This window comes from Garra rufa, chromosome 11, assembly GCF_049309525.1.
Source record: "Garra rufa chromosome 11, GarRuf1.0, whole genome shotgun sequence".
Lineage (NCBI taxonomy): Eukaryota > Metazoa > Chordata > Actinopteri > Cypriniformes > Cyprinidae > Garra > Garra rufa.
In genome coordinates this window covers 32,711,081-32,729,152 of record NC_133371.1, presented here as the reverse complement: position 1 = coordinate 32,729,152, position 18,072 = coordinate 32,711,081, and the positions used below count along the sequence as shown (strand labels likewise).

The following is an 18,072-nucleotide window of genomic DNA, read 5'->3' as shown; positions in this document are numbered from 1 at the left end:
ATATATATATATATATATATATATATATATATATATATATATATATATATACTGTATAATTATTTATTAATTATATATACTAAATATATAATCTAGCAATAAATATTTAGATGTAACCCCCTTTTGTAATCATTAACATTTTCATAAACTGTAATTTATTTACACATTTTACTTCCCAACACTGTGTCCGGTCACCTTAGCAAAATGTGAATTTTGTGAAATCTGTGAATTTTTGCTTAGCATTTGTAAATGTGACCACTTTCATTTTCATATTGTACATCACAAAAAATATATTTTAAAAAAATTGTGCGAGGCTGGTTTTATATTATGCAAAGGCTCTCCATTACACACACACACACACACACACGAACCTGGACCACAGAACCAGTCTTAAGTAGCATTGGGTATATTTGTAGCAATAGCCAAGAATACATTGTATGGGTCAAAATTAGCGTTTTTTTTTTTCTTTTGCGCCAAAAATCAATAGGATATTAACTAAAAATCATGTTCCATGATGATTTTTTGTAAATTTCCTACTGTAAATATATCAAAACTTAATTTTTGATTAGTAATGTGCATTGCTAAAAACTTCATTTGGACAACTTTAAAAGCAATTTTCTCAATATTTAGATTTTTTACTCAGATTTTTAAATAGTTGTATCTCAGCCAAATATTGTCTTATCCATACATCAATGGAAAGCTTATTTACTCAGCTCTCAGATGATGTATAAATCAAAAATTGACCCTTATGTCTGGTTTTGTTTTCCAAGGTCACAAATGTATTAATAGATTTCTCACTTACTGTTAATAGTTTGTCCTTGTTTTGTAGTGCCTCCTTGTCTCCATCTTTAACTGAGCGGGTCAGTGAACGCAGAGCTACGGCTCGGGTGGGCACATCTGGGTCGCAGGCTTCCATCAGGCACTCAGAGAAAGCTTTACTAGATGAGGGTTCAGAATTCCCACAATTGGATGTTCTTCTAGTTGCCTGAATGTCATTAGCTTTGGATGTTTCACCAGAGTCTGTTTTAAGTTTGGGATGTGAGATTGGTTGTGTGGGGACCTGGGGTCTGGAAAGAGGTCTAGATGAGGGTGTACTAGCTGGGAGAGTTTTTGAACTGTGACCTGGAGGTTGAGCAGGACTGTTCTGGGTGGCTGTTTTGGGGGCAGTTTTAGGGCGATAAGCCCCATGTGTGGCAATAGTGGCTCTCAGATCGGACGCCAGCTCCTGGATGGCTGGCTCTGGATGCTGCTGGGAAATCTGCTCAAGGTGGGGCAGGAGTTCACCCATTGACGAATAATCATCTGCAGTGAGCTGAAATAAATATATACACAGGCACAAATTGGCAGGTAATGAATAGAATGTCTATGAACATTTTTACCAACATCGAGATCTGTATTCTGTATTACCAATATAACTGATTAATCATAATTAATTACATTTCAATATTGCAAGGAACCCTTTCCAAATGAAGTTAAAGACATTAAAATATAATTTAAGTATCTTATGCTCATCAAGGCTGTATTTGATCAAAAATATAGAAAAAGCAGTAATATAGTAAAATATATTTCTAATATTGTTTTGCTATTTTAATATACTTTTTAAAATATAATTTATTTCTGTGATACAGCACTGTATTTTCTTCAGTGTCACATGACCCTTCGGAAATCATTCTAATATGCTGATTTATTATCAGTGTTGAATCTGTTGTGCTGCTTAATATTTTTTTTGGAACCTGTAATACTTTTTTCTTTGATTCTTTGATGAATAAACAGTTTTAAAAATAACAGCAATAGAAAATCTTTTCTAGAAGTCTTTACTATCACTTCTTATCCATTTAACACATACTTGCTGAATAAAAGTATTAATTTCTTTAAAAAAAAAGAAAAATGTACTGACCCCAAACATTTGAATAGTAGTGTATATTGTAATGCAAAATTTCTATTTTGAATAAAAAGGTCTTCAGTGTCACATGATCTTTCAGAAATCATTCTAATATGCTGATTTATAATCAGTGTTTGAAAAATGTGTGCTGCTTAATATTTTTTGGACCTGTGATACTTTTTTCAGGATTCTTAAATAAAAAGTTAAAAAGAACAGTGAGTTATGATGCTGGAAAGTATATTAAAATAGAAAACTGTTCATTTAAATTGCAATAATATTTCACAAAATATATATTTTTTTCCTGCCATTTGAATGGCATACAGTCCCATATATTCTTTTTTTGTTTAATTTTATTATTTTGCCTCTTTTTTCTCTTTTATTTTTAATAATGAAAACACCAAATTTACCAGATAAACTGTTTAAACTGTATATTTATAACTGCATTTTTTTTTTTTAGATTTTTTTAAGATTTTATGCCTTATGCCATATTTTTGGCATATGTAATAATCATGCAAAACAAAACCTTTTTGTTAAAAAATGTTTTTTGATGACAGTAGCTTGCCACACTGCTGGACTAAATTGCAGAATTAAACTGCAAGATGTCAGCTATCCAAAAATGCAGCAAAGGTGAATTCTTACAATGAAATGAGCAAAGGACAGCAGCAAAACGTAAAACAATACACTACCTCAGCAGCTCCAGAAAGTAAAGTGGCCACAAGCCCCATTCCCATACTGAGTGTCTGACTCTCCACTGGGCTGTCAGTGCCACGCTCCAGACTAACACATGCCCTCTGCAGCATGGATACTATGAACCCAACCACCTGTATGCAAAGACAAATGTATTGCTGGCATATAAAGATCACACCTTCTCTGACACTAGTATTACTACACAAAATAGCACAGCTGATAATATACCACAACTGTGCCAAGTGATTCTCATACACATGCCCTAAATAACAGTCTTTGTTGCGAGGTAAATGGAACAGATCTGGCCAGGAGATGATGTGCTCTATTTTTAGATGGCCTATGTTTCCCCTATTAAAACCTCAGTTGAAAAGAGCAGAAAATACAAAATGATAAAACAGCTTAAAAGATTTTAAAGGAAGAGAGGGAACCATTTCATATTTTTTAAATAACTTTGTATGCATGATTTCTTCTATATCACACCTGAGTGGGCTTGCGGAGCAGCTGTGTGTATGGAAGACCCTCACACATGATGGCCAACACCTGCAGCAGAGCCAGTCTCTGTCCATGTCCACTCACACGCCCAAGCAGATGCTGCTCTAACTCCAGCAGGGTCAAAGATGAGGTGTCTACTTCCTGCTCAACCTCCTCCGGCTCAGCAGCCACAGCCGTTAAATCCTGGAAACAGCACGAAAGAGACATATCAGATGTTACCACCACCTAAAGTGTAGCATGCTAAAAAAAAAAAATCGGGTGATCTCAGCATCCACTTTCAAATTCAAACTACTTTCACAGCATCTGCAAAAAGGCAATTTATTTAGAGAATTCTGGAAAGGAAATGTCCAAATCTTTAGGTCAAGTAGAAGATAACACTTAAAGGGATAGTTCACCCAAAATTGAAAATTCTGTCATTAACTCCTCACCCTCATGCCGTTTCAAACCTGTAAGACCTTCTTTCATCTTCTGAACACAAATGAAGATATTTTTTATTAAATTCACAAGCTTTTTGATCCTGCATAGACAGCAAAACAACTGACACGCTCAAGGCCCAGAAAGGTATAGGACATCATTAAAAAAATCCATGTGACATCAGTGATATAACTGTAATTTTATGAAGTTAGGAAAATGTTTTTGTTTTCTTTGCACACAACAGTAAAGACTTTATTCAACAATTTCTTCTCTTATGTGTCAGTCTTCAATGCACATTCACAAGAGTATGGGAATGTGGTAGTACCATTGCTGTCTATGCAGGATCAGAAAGCTCTCAGATTTCATCAAACATATCTTAATTTGTGTTCCAAAGATGAACGAAGGTCTTATGGGTTTAGAACAACATGGAGATGAGTAATTAATGACAGAATTTTCATTTTTAGGTGAACTATCCCTTTAAGTGTAAAAGTTCTTTTAAATCTCTACATTCTGAAGCATTCAATTCTTGCTTCTGAGTCTTAAAAACATCTTTAGTACCTTCATTTATCATATGCGTTATAGTTTAGAGCAGCAGTTCTAAATGTTGAGCAGCACCTGCAGCAGCAGTAGGAAAAACTCTCCAGGAAGGTCACTGTCCTTCATCTCTCCCAATAACTCCACCAGACACTGCACTCTCCACTGCTCATCTGAGACCTTCTCATACAGGGCGTCATCTTCATCACTGCCAAAACACACAGAAAGAGAGACAGGTAATGATTTGATATGCTTTGCTACATACACTACCATTCAAAGCTTTCCTTTGCTCATTAATTCTGCATTTACACTACCAGTCAAAAGTTTTTGTAAATAACTAAAAATTCAGCTTTAAATTCACAGGAATAAATTACATTTTAAAATATATTTAAATAGAAAACAATTATTTTAAATAATAAGGATATTTCAAAATTGTATTGTTTTTGCTGTACTTTGGATGAAATAAATGCAGGCTTAGTGAGCAGAAGCGAGTGAGCTTCTTTAAAAACATTAAAAATCTTCCTGTTCAAAAACTTTTGACTGGTAGTGTATGCCATCAAAAATACAGTAAAAACAGCAACATTGTGAAATATTCTTACATTTTAAAATCACAATTGTTATATTTTTAAAATAAAATAGTATTTTACACAATTTCAATTCCAAATTCATCTCTCACATATTACAATAATTATTTTGGGGTTCTCAGTTAGTGATACCTGATAGGCTCTCTGACAGTAAGTCTGGCCCCTCCTTCACTGCCAGGTGAGAACTGAAAGCCATGTTGGACACCACTCACTTCTCCCAGCAGTCCACACAGACGTTTCAGCTGCGAAAGAGCTACTGAGTGCTCTGAGTGAGACAGGAACCACATCAGGATCTCCTGACAGGGTGTTCTGTAGGGAACAAGCACTTTTAGTCCAAACATATAATCTATTATACATACTTCAGAAAAATTTCCATAAATTCAGAATGCACACTGACCGTAAATGAGAGACATTCTGTTTGGTGAAGCAAAAGAGACTGAACAGTGTTGAGATGACATCTGCTAGAGCTTTCAGCAGCACTTCTGATGGACTGTTCCCCACCACACAAATCTGAGCAGAATTATATAACACTCTTTTATACACTACCAGTCAAAAGTTGTCAAACAGTAAGATTTTTAAAGTTTTTTTAAGAAGTCTCTTCTGCTCAGCAAACCTGCATTTATTTGATCCAAAGTACAGCAAAAACAGTAAAATTTCGAAATGTGTTTACTGTTTAGAAAAACTATTTCTATTGAATGTTTTAAAATGCTATTTATTCCTGTGATTTTTTTGCATCATTATTCCAGTCACCTGATTCTTCAGGAATCATTCTAATATTGTGATTTGGTGCTCAAAAATATCTATTGTATTATTAAGTTGAACACAGCTGCATAAATTGTTTTCAGGTTTATTTAAAGAATAGAAAGTTCAGAAGAACAGCATTTATCTAAAATAGAAATCTTTTGTAATTTTATAAATGTGTTTATCATCACTTTTGATTCATTTAAACCATCCTTGCCAAATAAAAGTATTAGTTTCTATAACTCCCCCCACAAAAAAAATATAAAATAAAATATGGATTCCAAACTTTTGAATGGTGTAGTGTATAATGACACAAAGCTTTTCATTTCAGATAAATGCTGGTCTTTGGCTCTTTCTATTAATCAAAGAATCATGAAAAAAATGTTGTCAACTGTTTTAAATATTGATAATAAAAATTATTTAAACAGAAAATCAGCATATTCAAATGATTTCTAAAGGATCTTGTGACACTGAAGACTGGAGTAATGATGCTGACAATTTAGCTTTGATCACAGGAATAAATTACATTTACAATATATTCAAATAGAAAGCAGTTATTTTAAATAGTAAAAATATTTCACAATATTTCTGCTTTTGCTGGATCAAATAAATGCAGGCTTGTTAAAAAAAATAGAGAATTCTTTAAAAAACATAAGTCTTTATTGTATCTTAATTTTATTGTTTTTTTAAATATAATTGATCATTTGACACATAAACAAAACAGAATGCGTTGCTTACTTTATAAACATCCTCAATACAGCGAGTCAGTTCCCACTCCTCCACTGCATCCTGGGATAGGTCATCTCCTGCAAAAGCTTATCATTTCATTTCATAATGCTCAAAAGTGTATGCTAAAAATATTTAGGCCGGTGTATTGAGACAAACATCAGCATGCAACTTAATGCAGCTTTATCACTTAATCAGAGCATAACAACCTGAATTAAATCAGCTAACACACATACTAACCAGTTCCCTTTGCACAGCGATGAAGGGCGGAGAGAAGAGGAAAGAGCAGGAATCGCTGTGCAAACTCAGGCCGATCTTGGACCATGATGAGTGCCGCCCTGGTGGCCACTCTCTGGAACTGCTGTGCAGTTAGCTTGTCTTTGAAATGCAGAAGCTCCAGAACCTAAGTCCAGTGATATTACATTGCATTATTAGAGTCAATCTGTATAGATTTTTAGGAAACAGATGACTGTTATGATAAAGAATCTCCCTCTGTAATAACTGACTGTAACACTACTTTACCTGTGGACACACTTGACTGTAATAACTCTCCGCAGACAGGGACTGCTGAGGACAGGCGGCAAGGATCTTGGCCACAGCATCACATTTCCTCCAGTCAGAGTCGCCACCTGCTGGTCAAAAATGTGAAACACACGTAAACATGACTGAAAGAATGTGGAAAATAGAATGGCATTCCATGGCATGATAAACCCACTGGAAACACATTGGGAATTTTTGGTTATGTACTGGATGAAAATACACGTTTTCCACCACCATTCAAAAAAATTATGATTCCATGACTTGGCTAAACCAATTAACACTGCATTTTACAGAATATGCAAAACATTTTTGTCCAATCATTCATATGTCTTCTATTTTTAGTTCTCTCCATTCTAATACAGGCTCTAGCCTGGGGGTAATTGTTATAGGAAACAGGACACAGTTCCAGGATATCGCATTTCATTAAAATTTGTGGGCAACAAATAACTGAGAGCGGGAACACAGGTGGCAATGTATTTACAAATGTATTTAGAAGGATAAATAGGTTGCAAATTATACATAGCAGTCATAAAAAGGATATTTACAGACATTTATATATGCATTATTAAAATGTAACTATTTTTAGCAAATATACTAAATAAACAAAATAAACAATTTATATAATGCTCTTATTAATTGTTTAAATTAGTAATAGCTAATAAGTCATTCAAAAAAATCCAGAATTTTGATCATCTAGTAAACTTTATTTCAAATTAATAATAGCAAAAAAAATCCTGAATTTTAATTATTGCTGACAATAGTTACTCAAAATTTGCTAATAAATAAATAAATGTTGCATCTGATAGTCTCGTAAACTCGATTCCAAATGAATAATAGCAAATAAGTCATACAAAAAATCCTGATTTTTAATTATTGTCAACAATATTTACTCAGAATTTGCTAAAAATAAATAAACCATTTAACATTACACATGATAGTCTTGTAAACTTGATTCCAAATGACTATAAGCAAATAGGCCATACAAAAAAATCCTAAATTTTAATTATTGCTGACAATAGTTACTCAAAATTTGCTAATAAACAAATAAATGTTGCATCTGATAGTCTTGTAAACTTGATTCCAAATTAATAATAGCAAATAAGTCATACAAACAATCCTGATTTTTATTTACTGTAGACAATATTTACTCAAATGTGTTAATAAATAAACAAATAAATAAATAAATGTTGCATCTGACAGTCTTCTAAACTTGATTCCAAATTAATAATAGCAAATACTTCATACAAAATAAATCCTGAATTTTAATTATTGTCAACATTTACTCAATATTTGCTAAAAATAAATAAATAAATAAACCATTAAACGTTACATCTGATAGTCTTGTAAACTTGATTCCAAATTAATAATAGCAAATAATTCAAGCAAAAAATCCAGAATTTTAATTGTTGACAATATTTACTCAAAATTTGCTAACAAAAATAAATAAATAAATAAATAAATAAATGTTGCATCTGATAGTCTTCTAAACTTGATTTCAAATTAATAACAGCAAATAAGCCATACAAAAAATCCTGATGTTTAAAAATTGCAACAATTTTTACTCAAAATTTGCTAATAAATAAATAAATGTTGCATCAACTTGATTCCATATTAATAATAGCAAATAAATCATACAAAATTTTTCATACTGATTTTTAATTATTGTAGAAAATATTTACAAAAAAAAATTAAGAAACAAATAAATGTTGCAAGCCATACAAAAAATCCTGTTTTTTATAAATTGTAGACAATATTTACACAAAAGTTGCTAATAAATAAACACATAAATGTTGCATCTGATAGTCTTGTAAACTTAAATAATTAATAATAGCAAATAAGCCATAAAAAACAATCCTGATTTTTCATTATTGTAGAAAATATTTGTTAATAAATAAATAAATAAATGTTGCATCTCTTGTAAACTTGATTCCAAATTAATAATAGCAAATAAGCCATAAAAAACAATCCTGATTTTTCATTATTGTAGAAAATAATTGCTAATAAATAACTAAATGTTGCATCTGATAGTCTTGTAAACTTGATTCCAAATTAATAATAGCAAATAAGTTATTTAAAAAATCCTTAAAAATACATTTTTTACAATATTTTACAATATTTAATAAATGTTGCATCTGATAGCCTTATAAATTTGATTCTGCCTGTCCACTCACTAACATGTTTCTTATTTTTAGTTCTATCCATTCTAACCCAGGCATCCACCCTGGGGGTATTTGTTGTAGGAAACAGGACACAGTTCCAGGATATTGCATTTCATTTAAATTCCTGGACAACAAAAAATGTGATGCCTTGCCGCCTGTCCTCTCAAATACCTTTTCAGCCATTTGACCTCTATGCTAAATTCAACCTTACCTCCGGTCCCCTCCAGGATGGCCCTCACCACTGCTTGGACGCCTTGTGGTTGCATTAACCTGTCAGACAGCAACTGTCCACACAGTCGCCTCAGCCACGGGGGAGCTTGGGTTAGAGCCTTGCCTCCCCCACCAGCACATCCACCTCTGGAACCTGATGATGCCTGAAATCACAGATTACACATGAAATGCCTCTATTGAGTCACACAAACACTAACACATCAGAATAGTATTCAGAAAGATAGAGGGCAAAACAAACCTGTTTAGGACCACCTTGCAGAACAAGCAGTTCTTTGATGACGATTGGCTGATACACTTTTCCAAGAAGGTTGTGGAGTGCTTCTCTGCAGGACTTGCGCTCCTCTACTGTTAGGCCCTGTGGTAGATGAGCAAGGCCGAAATGGTTGAACATGTAGCTGTGGCCAATATGAAACACAAAAGAGAGACCTACAGGATTTGCACACCTACACTATTAGTCAGAAGATTTTTAATGTTCTTTTAAAGAATTCTCTTCTGCTCACCAACCCTGCATTTATTTAATTAAAAATAAGGCAAAAGCAGTAATATTGTGAAATATTTTTACCATTTAAAATAACTGCTTTCAATTTGAATATATTTTAAAATGTAATTTATTCCTGTGATGAAAGCTGAACGTTCAGCATCATTACTCCAGCCTTCAGTGTCACATGATCTTTCTGAAATCATTCTAATATGCTCATTTGCTGTTCAGAGACCAGCATTTATCTGAAATAAAAAGCTTTTGTAACATACTATGCAACCATAGCATTTAAAAGCTTGGAGTCAGTATTTTTGTCAAAGAAACTCTTTATCAAAGTGATGATAAAGACATTTATAATGTTACAAAATATGTTTATTTCTGTAAATTCTGTTCTTCTGAACTTTTTATTTATTAAAGAAACCTGAAAAAAATTCGACTTAGCTGTTTTCAACATAATAATAACAAAAATTACTGTTTTTTCAGAAATCAGAATATTATAATGACTTCTGAAGGATCATGTGACTCGAGTAACAATTAAAAAAAAATCAGCTTTGAAATCACAGGAATAAATTACATTTTAAAATATATTAATATAGAAAACAGTTATAGAAAAAAATATTTCAAAATTTTACTGTTTTTGCTGTACTTTGGATCAAATAAATGCAGGCTTGGTGAGCAGAAGAGACTTCTTTAAAAAAAATTTTTTTTTTTTTTTTACTTTTGACTAGTGTACTTTTTTGAAAAATTTTATGTGATACCAATGAGTTTTTGTATCATTCTTATTGTAAAAGATTTTTATATTTCTTATAATTTTTATACAATTTTATATAACTTTTCATAACAGTGTTATTTTAGTAATATTTATATACGATTATAGTATTTATTTAAATTTTGAATTCGCTTTCATTTATATATTTTCAGTTTTTATTTTAATTTGAGTTTATATTTCATTTGTTTTTATGCCCTTTTTACCCTAATTTTTATTTTATTTATTTTTATTTCAGTTTTAATTTTGGTCATTTTAGTACTTGAACTTAAACATTTCTCATTTTCGTTTCAGTTTTTCATCTAATATTGAATTTTCATATTATTTAATCTTTATTTTAATTAGCAAAAGATTTGCAATAGTTTTAGTTTAATTTAATTTTTGGGTTAGTTTAATATTAATTTTGGTCATTGCTTTTGCCATTTTTATTCGTTATATATATATATATTATATATATATATATATATATATATATATATATATATATATATATATATATATATATATATATATATATAGTTAAAGTACTAAAATTACTAAATTACCTTTTTTTTTAGATTCAAACATTATCTGAATAAATAAGCTTTCCATTGATGTATGGTTTGTTCGGATAGGACAATATTTGGCCGAGAGACAACTATTTGAAAATCTGGAATATGAAGGTGCAAAATTAAAATATTGTGTAAATCGGCTTTAAAGTTGTCCAAATGAAGTTCTTAGCAATGCATATTACTAATCAAAAATTAAGTTTTGATATATTTACAGTACAAAATTAAATATCAGTGTAAGTGTAAAAAAAGTATTAAATATCAGTGTATTTTTACCTTATTGCTCTTTGTACCATCTCCTTCAGGGCGCTGGGGTCGATATGCTAACTGACAAAGAGCTGCCATGATGTCACCCAAATGCCGTGTAAACAAAGGAGTTGCCAGCGATGACAGTGCAGACACCTCCAGAAGCACATTAGTAGTAATAAGTAGCCGCCGTTCCCCGGCAGGAGCCACATCGTGTCGGACTGCCCCCTCCACTGCTGCCCCAAAAGCTGACCTCAGCTCTAGAGCCACCCCTACACCAGGAGCTAAATATGGGCAGAGACCCAGTGTGACCACAAACTGCAAAACAGCGCCCAGCGTCTTTTGCTGGGCCACACTGAGAACATCTGGAGGGAGCGGTGGAGCAGCTTCTGGGGTCGCAGGATTTGGTGCAGTAGGATTCTGGTGAAAAGCTTCCAGGAGGCGGTTGAGGTGACGTGACAGGCAGAGCAATAAGAGAAGACTTTCCTGGACAAAGCTCCAGGTTAGGTCATCCGTATCACTGCAGACCCATGTGACGTCTCTTTTGACCTCCTCCAGAAGTTGTCGGGCTTCCTCCAGCTCTTCTCCTACAGACATGTGCTCCCGAAGCTCTGACAGGTTCCTCTGGAGAGCTGACACAAGTGCTGTTTGTGTGCTTTGGCCATCACTCGACTGAGCCTCTAGAAAAGAAAATGCATTCACTATTTGTGACCCTGAATGAATAAGCTCTCCATTGATGTATGGTTTGTTAGGATAGGACAATATTTGGCTGAGATACAACAATTTGAAAATCTGGCATCTGAGGGTGCAAAAAATAAAAAAAATGTAAATATTGAGAAAATCGCCTTTAATGTTTTCTAAATGAAGTTCTTAGCAATCCATATTATTAATCAAAATTACATTTTTGATATATTTACGATAGGAAATGTACAAAATATCTTCATGGAACATAATCTTTACTTAATATCATTACTATAATTACTTTACTTAATCATTTTTGGCATAAAAGAAAAAAATATACTTAAGAACGGTTATGTGGTCCAGGGTCACATTTAGAAAATGTGGCAAACATAAACATCACACAAACCAGCATGAATTTCCTTCTGTCATGCAAAAAAATTAGATGTCAGCATTACATTTTTAATATTTGGAGAAAAAATAACCACTTAAAGTTAAAGGTGAGCCGAGGCTGCCAGTACTATCTGCCTAGCATCTAAAGAAAGAAAGTCATACTTTTTTTGGAACAACATGAAGGTGTGAAAATTAACTTAACATGTGAGTAATGCTTCTGCCAGAGAGACAAACACACAGCCAACAACAGAGAAAATTGTGCTTTGACACTTTTTACCACAATTGAAATATTCTTTCTTACCTCGAACAGGTTTGGTTAATATACTGAGGGACTTTATTAGTGCTGTGGTCATTTTTTTCCACGCTGCAGTGTGTTGTCTACAAATACTTTGTCGCAATCCTTTAACGTCAATACGGTAGACGCCTTCAAAATAAAAGTCCCACACATTGCAACAAATTAAAAGCCATAAAAGCCATCTCTCTCGCGCGCTCTCTCTCTCTCTCTCTCTCTCTCTCTCTCTCTCTCTGTATATATATATATATATATATATATATATATATATATATATATATATATATATACAACGTTGGAGTCAAAGGTTTACACCCTGAAGAATCTGCAAAATGTTAATTATTTTTACCAGAATAAGATATATTAAGATATATAAGATATATATTTAATTAAATGCATTTATATTTAGTACTGACCTGAATAAGTTATTTCACATAAAAGACGTTTACATATAGCCAACAAGAGAAAACAATAACTGAATTTATAAAAATGACCCTGTTCAAAAGTTTACATACACTTGATTCTTAATAGCCTATGTTGTTACCTGAATGATCCACAGCTGTTTTTTTTTTGTTTTTTTTAGTAGTAGTAATAGTTGTTCATGATAGAGTCCCTTGTTTGTCCTGAACAGTTGAACAGCCCTCTGTTCTTCAGAAAAATCCCCCAAATTCTTTGTTTTTCAGCATTTTGTTGAACCCTTTCCAAGAATGACTGTATGATTTTGAAATCCATCTTTTCACACTAAAGACAATTGAAGGACCCATATCCAACTTTTTAAATTTAAAGATCAGGGTAAAATAAACTTATTTTGTCTTCTGGGAAACATGCAAGTACCTTCTCTAGCTTCTGAAGGCCGGTACAAAAAAAAAAAAAAAAAATATATATATATATATATATATATATGCAAAATAATAAAAAATATACACATATATATAGGCAAAATAATAAAAAATATACACATTTTGATTCTGTTCAGTATCATACTTATATGATATATTATATAAATAACATTGTATGATCCCTCTTTTTTGGTAAAATAATTAACATTTTACAGATTCTGCAAGGTGTATGTAAACTTTTGACTTTAACTATATACAGTCGTGGCCAAAAGTTTTGAGAATGACACAAATATTAGTTTTCACAAAGTTTGCTGCTCAACTGCTTTTAGATCTTTGTTTCAGTTGTTTCTGTGATGTACTGAAATATAATTACAAGCACTTCATACGTTTTAAAGGCTTTTATCGACAATTACATGACATTTATGCAAAGAGTCAGTATTTGCAGTGTTGACCCTTCTTTTTCAGGACCTCTGCAATTCTGGGCAGATCTGGTGAGTTTCCAGGCCATGGACCCAAAATTTCAACGTTTTGGTCCCCGAGCCACTTAGTTATCACTTTTGCCATATGGCACGGTGCTCCATCGTGCTGGAAAATGCATTGTTCTTCACCAAACTGTTGTTGGATTGATGGAAGAAGTTGCTGTTGGAGGGTGTTTTGGTACCATTCTTTATTCATGGCAGTGTTTTTGGGCAAAATTGTGAGTGAGCCCACTCCCTTGGATGAGAAGCAACCCCACACATGAATGGTCTCAGGATGCTTTACTGTTGGCATGACACAGGACTGACGGTAGCGCTCACCTTTTCTTCTCCGGACAAGCCTTTTTCCAGATTCCCCAAACAATCGGAAAGAGGCTTCATCGGAGAATGTGACTTTGCCCCCGTCCTCAGCAGTCCATTCGCCATACTTTTTGCAGAAGATCAATCTGTCCCTGATGTTTTGTTTGGAGAGAAGTGGCTTCTTTGCTGCCCTTCTTGACACCAGGCCATCTTCCAAAAGTCTTGGCCTCACTGTGCGTGCAGATGCGCTCACACCTGCCTGCTGCCATTCCTGAGCAAGCTCTGCACTGGTGGCACTCCGATCCCACAGATGAATCCTCTTTAGGAGACAATCCTTGCGCTTGCTGGACTTTCTTGGACGCCCTGAAGTCTTCTTAATGCAGTGGAAAGTTTTTTTTTCAGGATTAAGTTAATTTTCATGGCAAAGAAGGACTATGCAATTCATCTGATCACTCTTCATAACATTCTGGAGTATATGCAAATTGCTATTATAAAAACTTAAGCAGCAACTTTTCCAATTTGCAGTATTTATGTAATTCTCAAAACTTTTGGCCACGACTGTATATATATATTACACTTCCAATCATTTTAATGACAAATAATTATCATCTACATTTTACATTTTCAGTAAATCTCTCGAATCTCAGTGGTGGTTGGTAATTATATCATAGCCTACTTTTGGCTATGAGGCACTAAAACAAAAACTAGGCTACTATAATTTATAAATACTTTAATTTGGCTAATATATTAGTATGTTTCGCAAAACAGCAATTAGAAGAATGCTTTTTGTATTAATTCATTCTGTGGTGAAATATATGTGAAATTCAAATGTGTTAGTTTACCTGCACAGGAATTTACAGATATGGACAGACGAATGATAAAGTTAAGCATAGACTTTAACTTATTTTTATTTATTTATTTTTTACATAATATTAACATAATACCATTTTGACAAAATGCAAAGTTGAGAAAACATTCTAATACATTTTATCGTTATCACTGAAACAAACTTAATATAATATAACCATTCCTGTCACTGACAGAGCTGAAATTCACGCCTGACTCAACCAAGGACAGGTAAGTTCACATATTTGCATAATGTAAATACAATTTCAATAAATAGTAAATAAGTTATTAACACATAAATAAATAAAGCCTAAACAAAGTAGTGTTTTACCATAATACAAATATATCTTCCTTTCAAGAAAGGTCATAGGTGCATACGCTTAAAAAATAAACCATGTGACACATGCAACCTTTCAGCTTATACATATAAGCATATCAAACATTGTAAGTACCTTATCAAAAATTGCATTTTAAAACAAACACGACATGGTACACGAGACACGTCTCTACAGTTTTGGTCTATGTATAGTATTATCCTCTCTTATTGCAGAGGGACCGCACAGGTACAGGCTACAGGCACTGACACAAGTTCATACTTCAAAGAGTATTTTTTCGGGTCAGACGGGCAAGGAACCTTCTTCAGGAATAAACGAGTTTGATACACAGGCACAGAGTTGTAGGTCCGGTTTTCAACCCCGTTAATGATGCAGCCATCACACAAACACTCTGCTGCCTCGTATTTTGACGGGTACATGTCTTCAACATCCACAGTTCTGAAAAAACAGATACAGATACATTAGCAATGTAGCAAATCGTTAAAATTGCTTAAATATACCGTATATTACATTTACACAGTGTTAGCCTATTTGCCTTTTGTTGGTTGTGACTTTTCATTGTACATACAAATAAATATACATTCAAACAGCCAGCTTTAGAGTTAACTGCAACATTACAAACTTCTTTTGAAGCAAAAAATACAATAAAATGTACAATAAAAAGTAAAAAAATAATAATAAAATGTTTTGAAAAATTGTTGAGGCGTCTAAAGTTACGCAGCGCCTGAGGGCGTAAAAAAAACGACGATATAATTTTAAACTATTTATGAATGTATATATTAAAGTATGTATCAAACAAAACTTATTTGAAGTTTACTTCAAGGACGGTTCGGTTATGATATCAGCAACGCTTCTTTGTACGTTAGGGTAAATATGCTGCTGAGCTTTTTGCAGTGATTTAGAGAGCTGTATCTACCTTTTCCGCCAGGGGGACAGTGAGCGATCATGGAGCGCTGATGAAGACCGAACGTAATCTTCACAGGAGTTCGCCGTATGATGGACGGCCCGAAGACGGGGGTGTCCGTGTGCATTAAAAGCCTGAAGTAGCTTGTTGTGAATCTTGTTGAACCCATGTTCACATTCATTGAAACATCCCAAATTTTTTGCTTTCACGATGTTCTCCGTCAAGAAGATGAAAACTATTCCAAAAAACAGCGCTGGAGACTGCAAGATAAACAGATAAATAAAATAAACAGAGTGCAAAAACAACTTGATAAAGAAAACCATACATTTTATACCTTAATATATATTAATTACTTTATAAAATATTTATTTAAATACATAAAACATTTTTTTCCCACTCACCCACATAATTTATTCAAGCTGTAGGCTATTATTAAAACTCCGTTGCCCCGCAGTGATGCTTAAGTTTAGCTAGCGCTCAGGTTGTGTTTGGCCTCCACTGCTTTTATAGGCTTTATAGGCTACCTGTCGTATCCATCATCAGGGAAAATCCAAATCTATGAGGAAATAGTAATAAATATTTACTTCCGTGCTTCCTCTTTCATATGAAGCGCTTCATACACAAGCGCATTATACTGCAGGCTACCTAGGAAAAAAACTTGACTTTTTTTTAATCTTCTTTATCATCAATCAGTGTGTAAAACTGTCAACTCAAAGTAAACCCTTCGCTATTTATATTTTAAAAACAGGATGACATCTGAATGGGAAATTGCAAGTTTATCCTGTGGTATCATCAGCCTAATCCATTTTTTCCTCATCCTGAAGTGATCAGTAAAATATTTAATTGGTTAAATGCAGTACTAGTGTTATCATCATTGAAAAGGGGAGATGTAAGTCCCATAGTAAACACCTCCATTAGTTTTAAACAGAAGTGTTGCAAGACAACCCCTAGATCTATTACTTACACAAAACATTTACCAAACTTACCCTGCATTTAAGACTAAATCAAACAACATTATTTAACGTGAAGAGGTATGTTTGATATTCTGCCTCAGATGGAGAAAATTCCCCTTTTTTTCAGCATTTTGTGACCTTTTCAAATCCCTGGAAGTGTGAATGTGGAGATAAATTGCGGGAGCCCCCTGGATGTTTTGGACATGACAAAAGAGCCCTCAATAACAGGTCATTCATTAACTAAAATGAGCAGCTGATAGCAGATTTGGCTGCCTGTGGGGTTGCCATCATGGGACAAGACCAAGTGAAATTTCCCAATCAGCAGATCAGCCAATCTAAAAAAACATCTCCCCAGGAGTCCCCTAAGCCTCATGCATAAATTCTATAGATTCTACAAAGAGTGAAACCGATTTTAGCTATCAATCACACTTAATCTCACTCACATGCTGACAGAAACTAAAATCAGCATTTGATATATATATATATATATATATATATAAACGTTTAATCACAATTAATCACATCCAAAATAAGAGTTGATATATGTGTGAGTACTGTGTACATTTAAAATGTATATGTAAGTACATACACATACATGTATATTTTACAAATATTTGTCTACATATATTAATACATAAACACCATTTTTTAACATTGCAAGTATATAAGAAGAGTTCAGATGCAAAAGCCTCTAAATGCTGTTTGAAATTTTCTTGTAAAAATTAGCATTTTTTAATCAGGTTCCTATGTGTATGTTCAGTAATTTCACGTTAATGGCAATAAATAGGTTCTTTTTATTGCCATTTAATTAAAAAAAAAAACTAAACAAACACAGGAGCCAGAGAAAAATGCTAATTTTAGAAGCAAAATTTCAAATGGCACTTAAGAGGCTTTTACACCTGAACTCTTCATACATACATACGATAAATAATGAATTATTATATATATTAATCGCGATTAATTATGTTTATGTATATACTTGCATGTATATATTTAAGAATTTTATACATTTTAAATATACACAGTAC

The 18,072-nt window shown here is 33.1% G+C and overlaps 2 protein-coding genes across 3 annotated transcripts in view; both read right to left on the bottom strand.

Annotated features, from left to right (window-relative positions):
- The window catches only part of tango6 (transport and golgi organization 6 homolog (Drosophila)), a 25,336-nt gene extending 12,852 nt beyond the window's left edge, over window positions 1–12,484 (bottom strand). The window contains exons 1-13 of one of the 2 annotated variants that reach the window (XM_073850674.1): window positions 12,401–12,484; window positions 11,059–11,708; window positions 9,229–9,345; window positions 8,971–9,133; window positions 6,583–6,692; window positions 6,301–6,463; window positions 6,073–6,140; window positions 4,991–5,103; window positions 4,726–4,902; window positions 4,091–4,217; window positions 3,050–3,244; window positions 2,569–2,703; window positions 803–1,312 (exon numbers count right to left, since the gene is read on the bottom strand). In XM_073850674.1, coding sequence (XP_073706775.1) covers window positions 803–1,312; window positions 2,569–2,703; window positions 3,050–3,244; window positions 4,091–4,217; window positions 4,726–4,902; window positions 4,991–5,103; window positions 6,073–6,140; window positions 6,301–6,463; window positions 6,583–6,692; window positions 8,971–9,133; window positions 9,229–9,345; window positions 11,059–11,708; window positions 12,401–12,452 — 2,580 coding nt within the window. In that variant the 5' untranslated portion in view covers window positions 12,453–12,484. The remainder of the gene's footprint in view (window positions 1–802; window positions 1,313–2,568; window positions 2,704–3,049; window positions 3,245–4,090; window positions 4,218–4,725; window positions 4,903–4,990; window positions 5,104–6,072; window positions 6,141–6,300; window positions 6,464–6,582; window positions 6,693–8,970; window positions 9,134–9,228; window positions 9,346–11,058; window positions 11,709–12,400) is intronic. The other variant, XM_073850675.1, reaches the window with a different exon arrangement.
- Window positions 12,485–15,393: 2,909 nt separating this feature from the next.
- On the bottom strand, window positions 15,394–16,498 carry il17c (interleukin 17c). Its single transcript, XM_073850182.1, has 3 exons — window positions 16,493–16,498; window positions 16,104–16,351; window positions 15,394–15,625 (listed from the first exon to the last, which is right to left on the bottom strand). The coding sequence occupies exons 1-3, from the start codon at window positions 16,496–16,498 to the stop codon at window positions 15,394–15,396; spliced, it is 486 nt and encodes a 161-aa protein (XP_073706283.1).
- Between the last annotated feature and the right edge of the window lie 1,574 nt (window positions 16,499–18,072).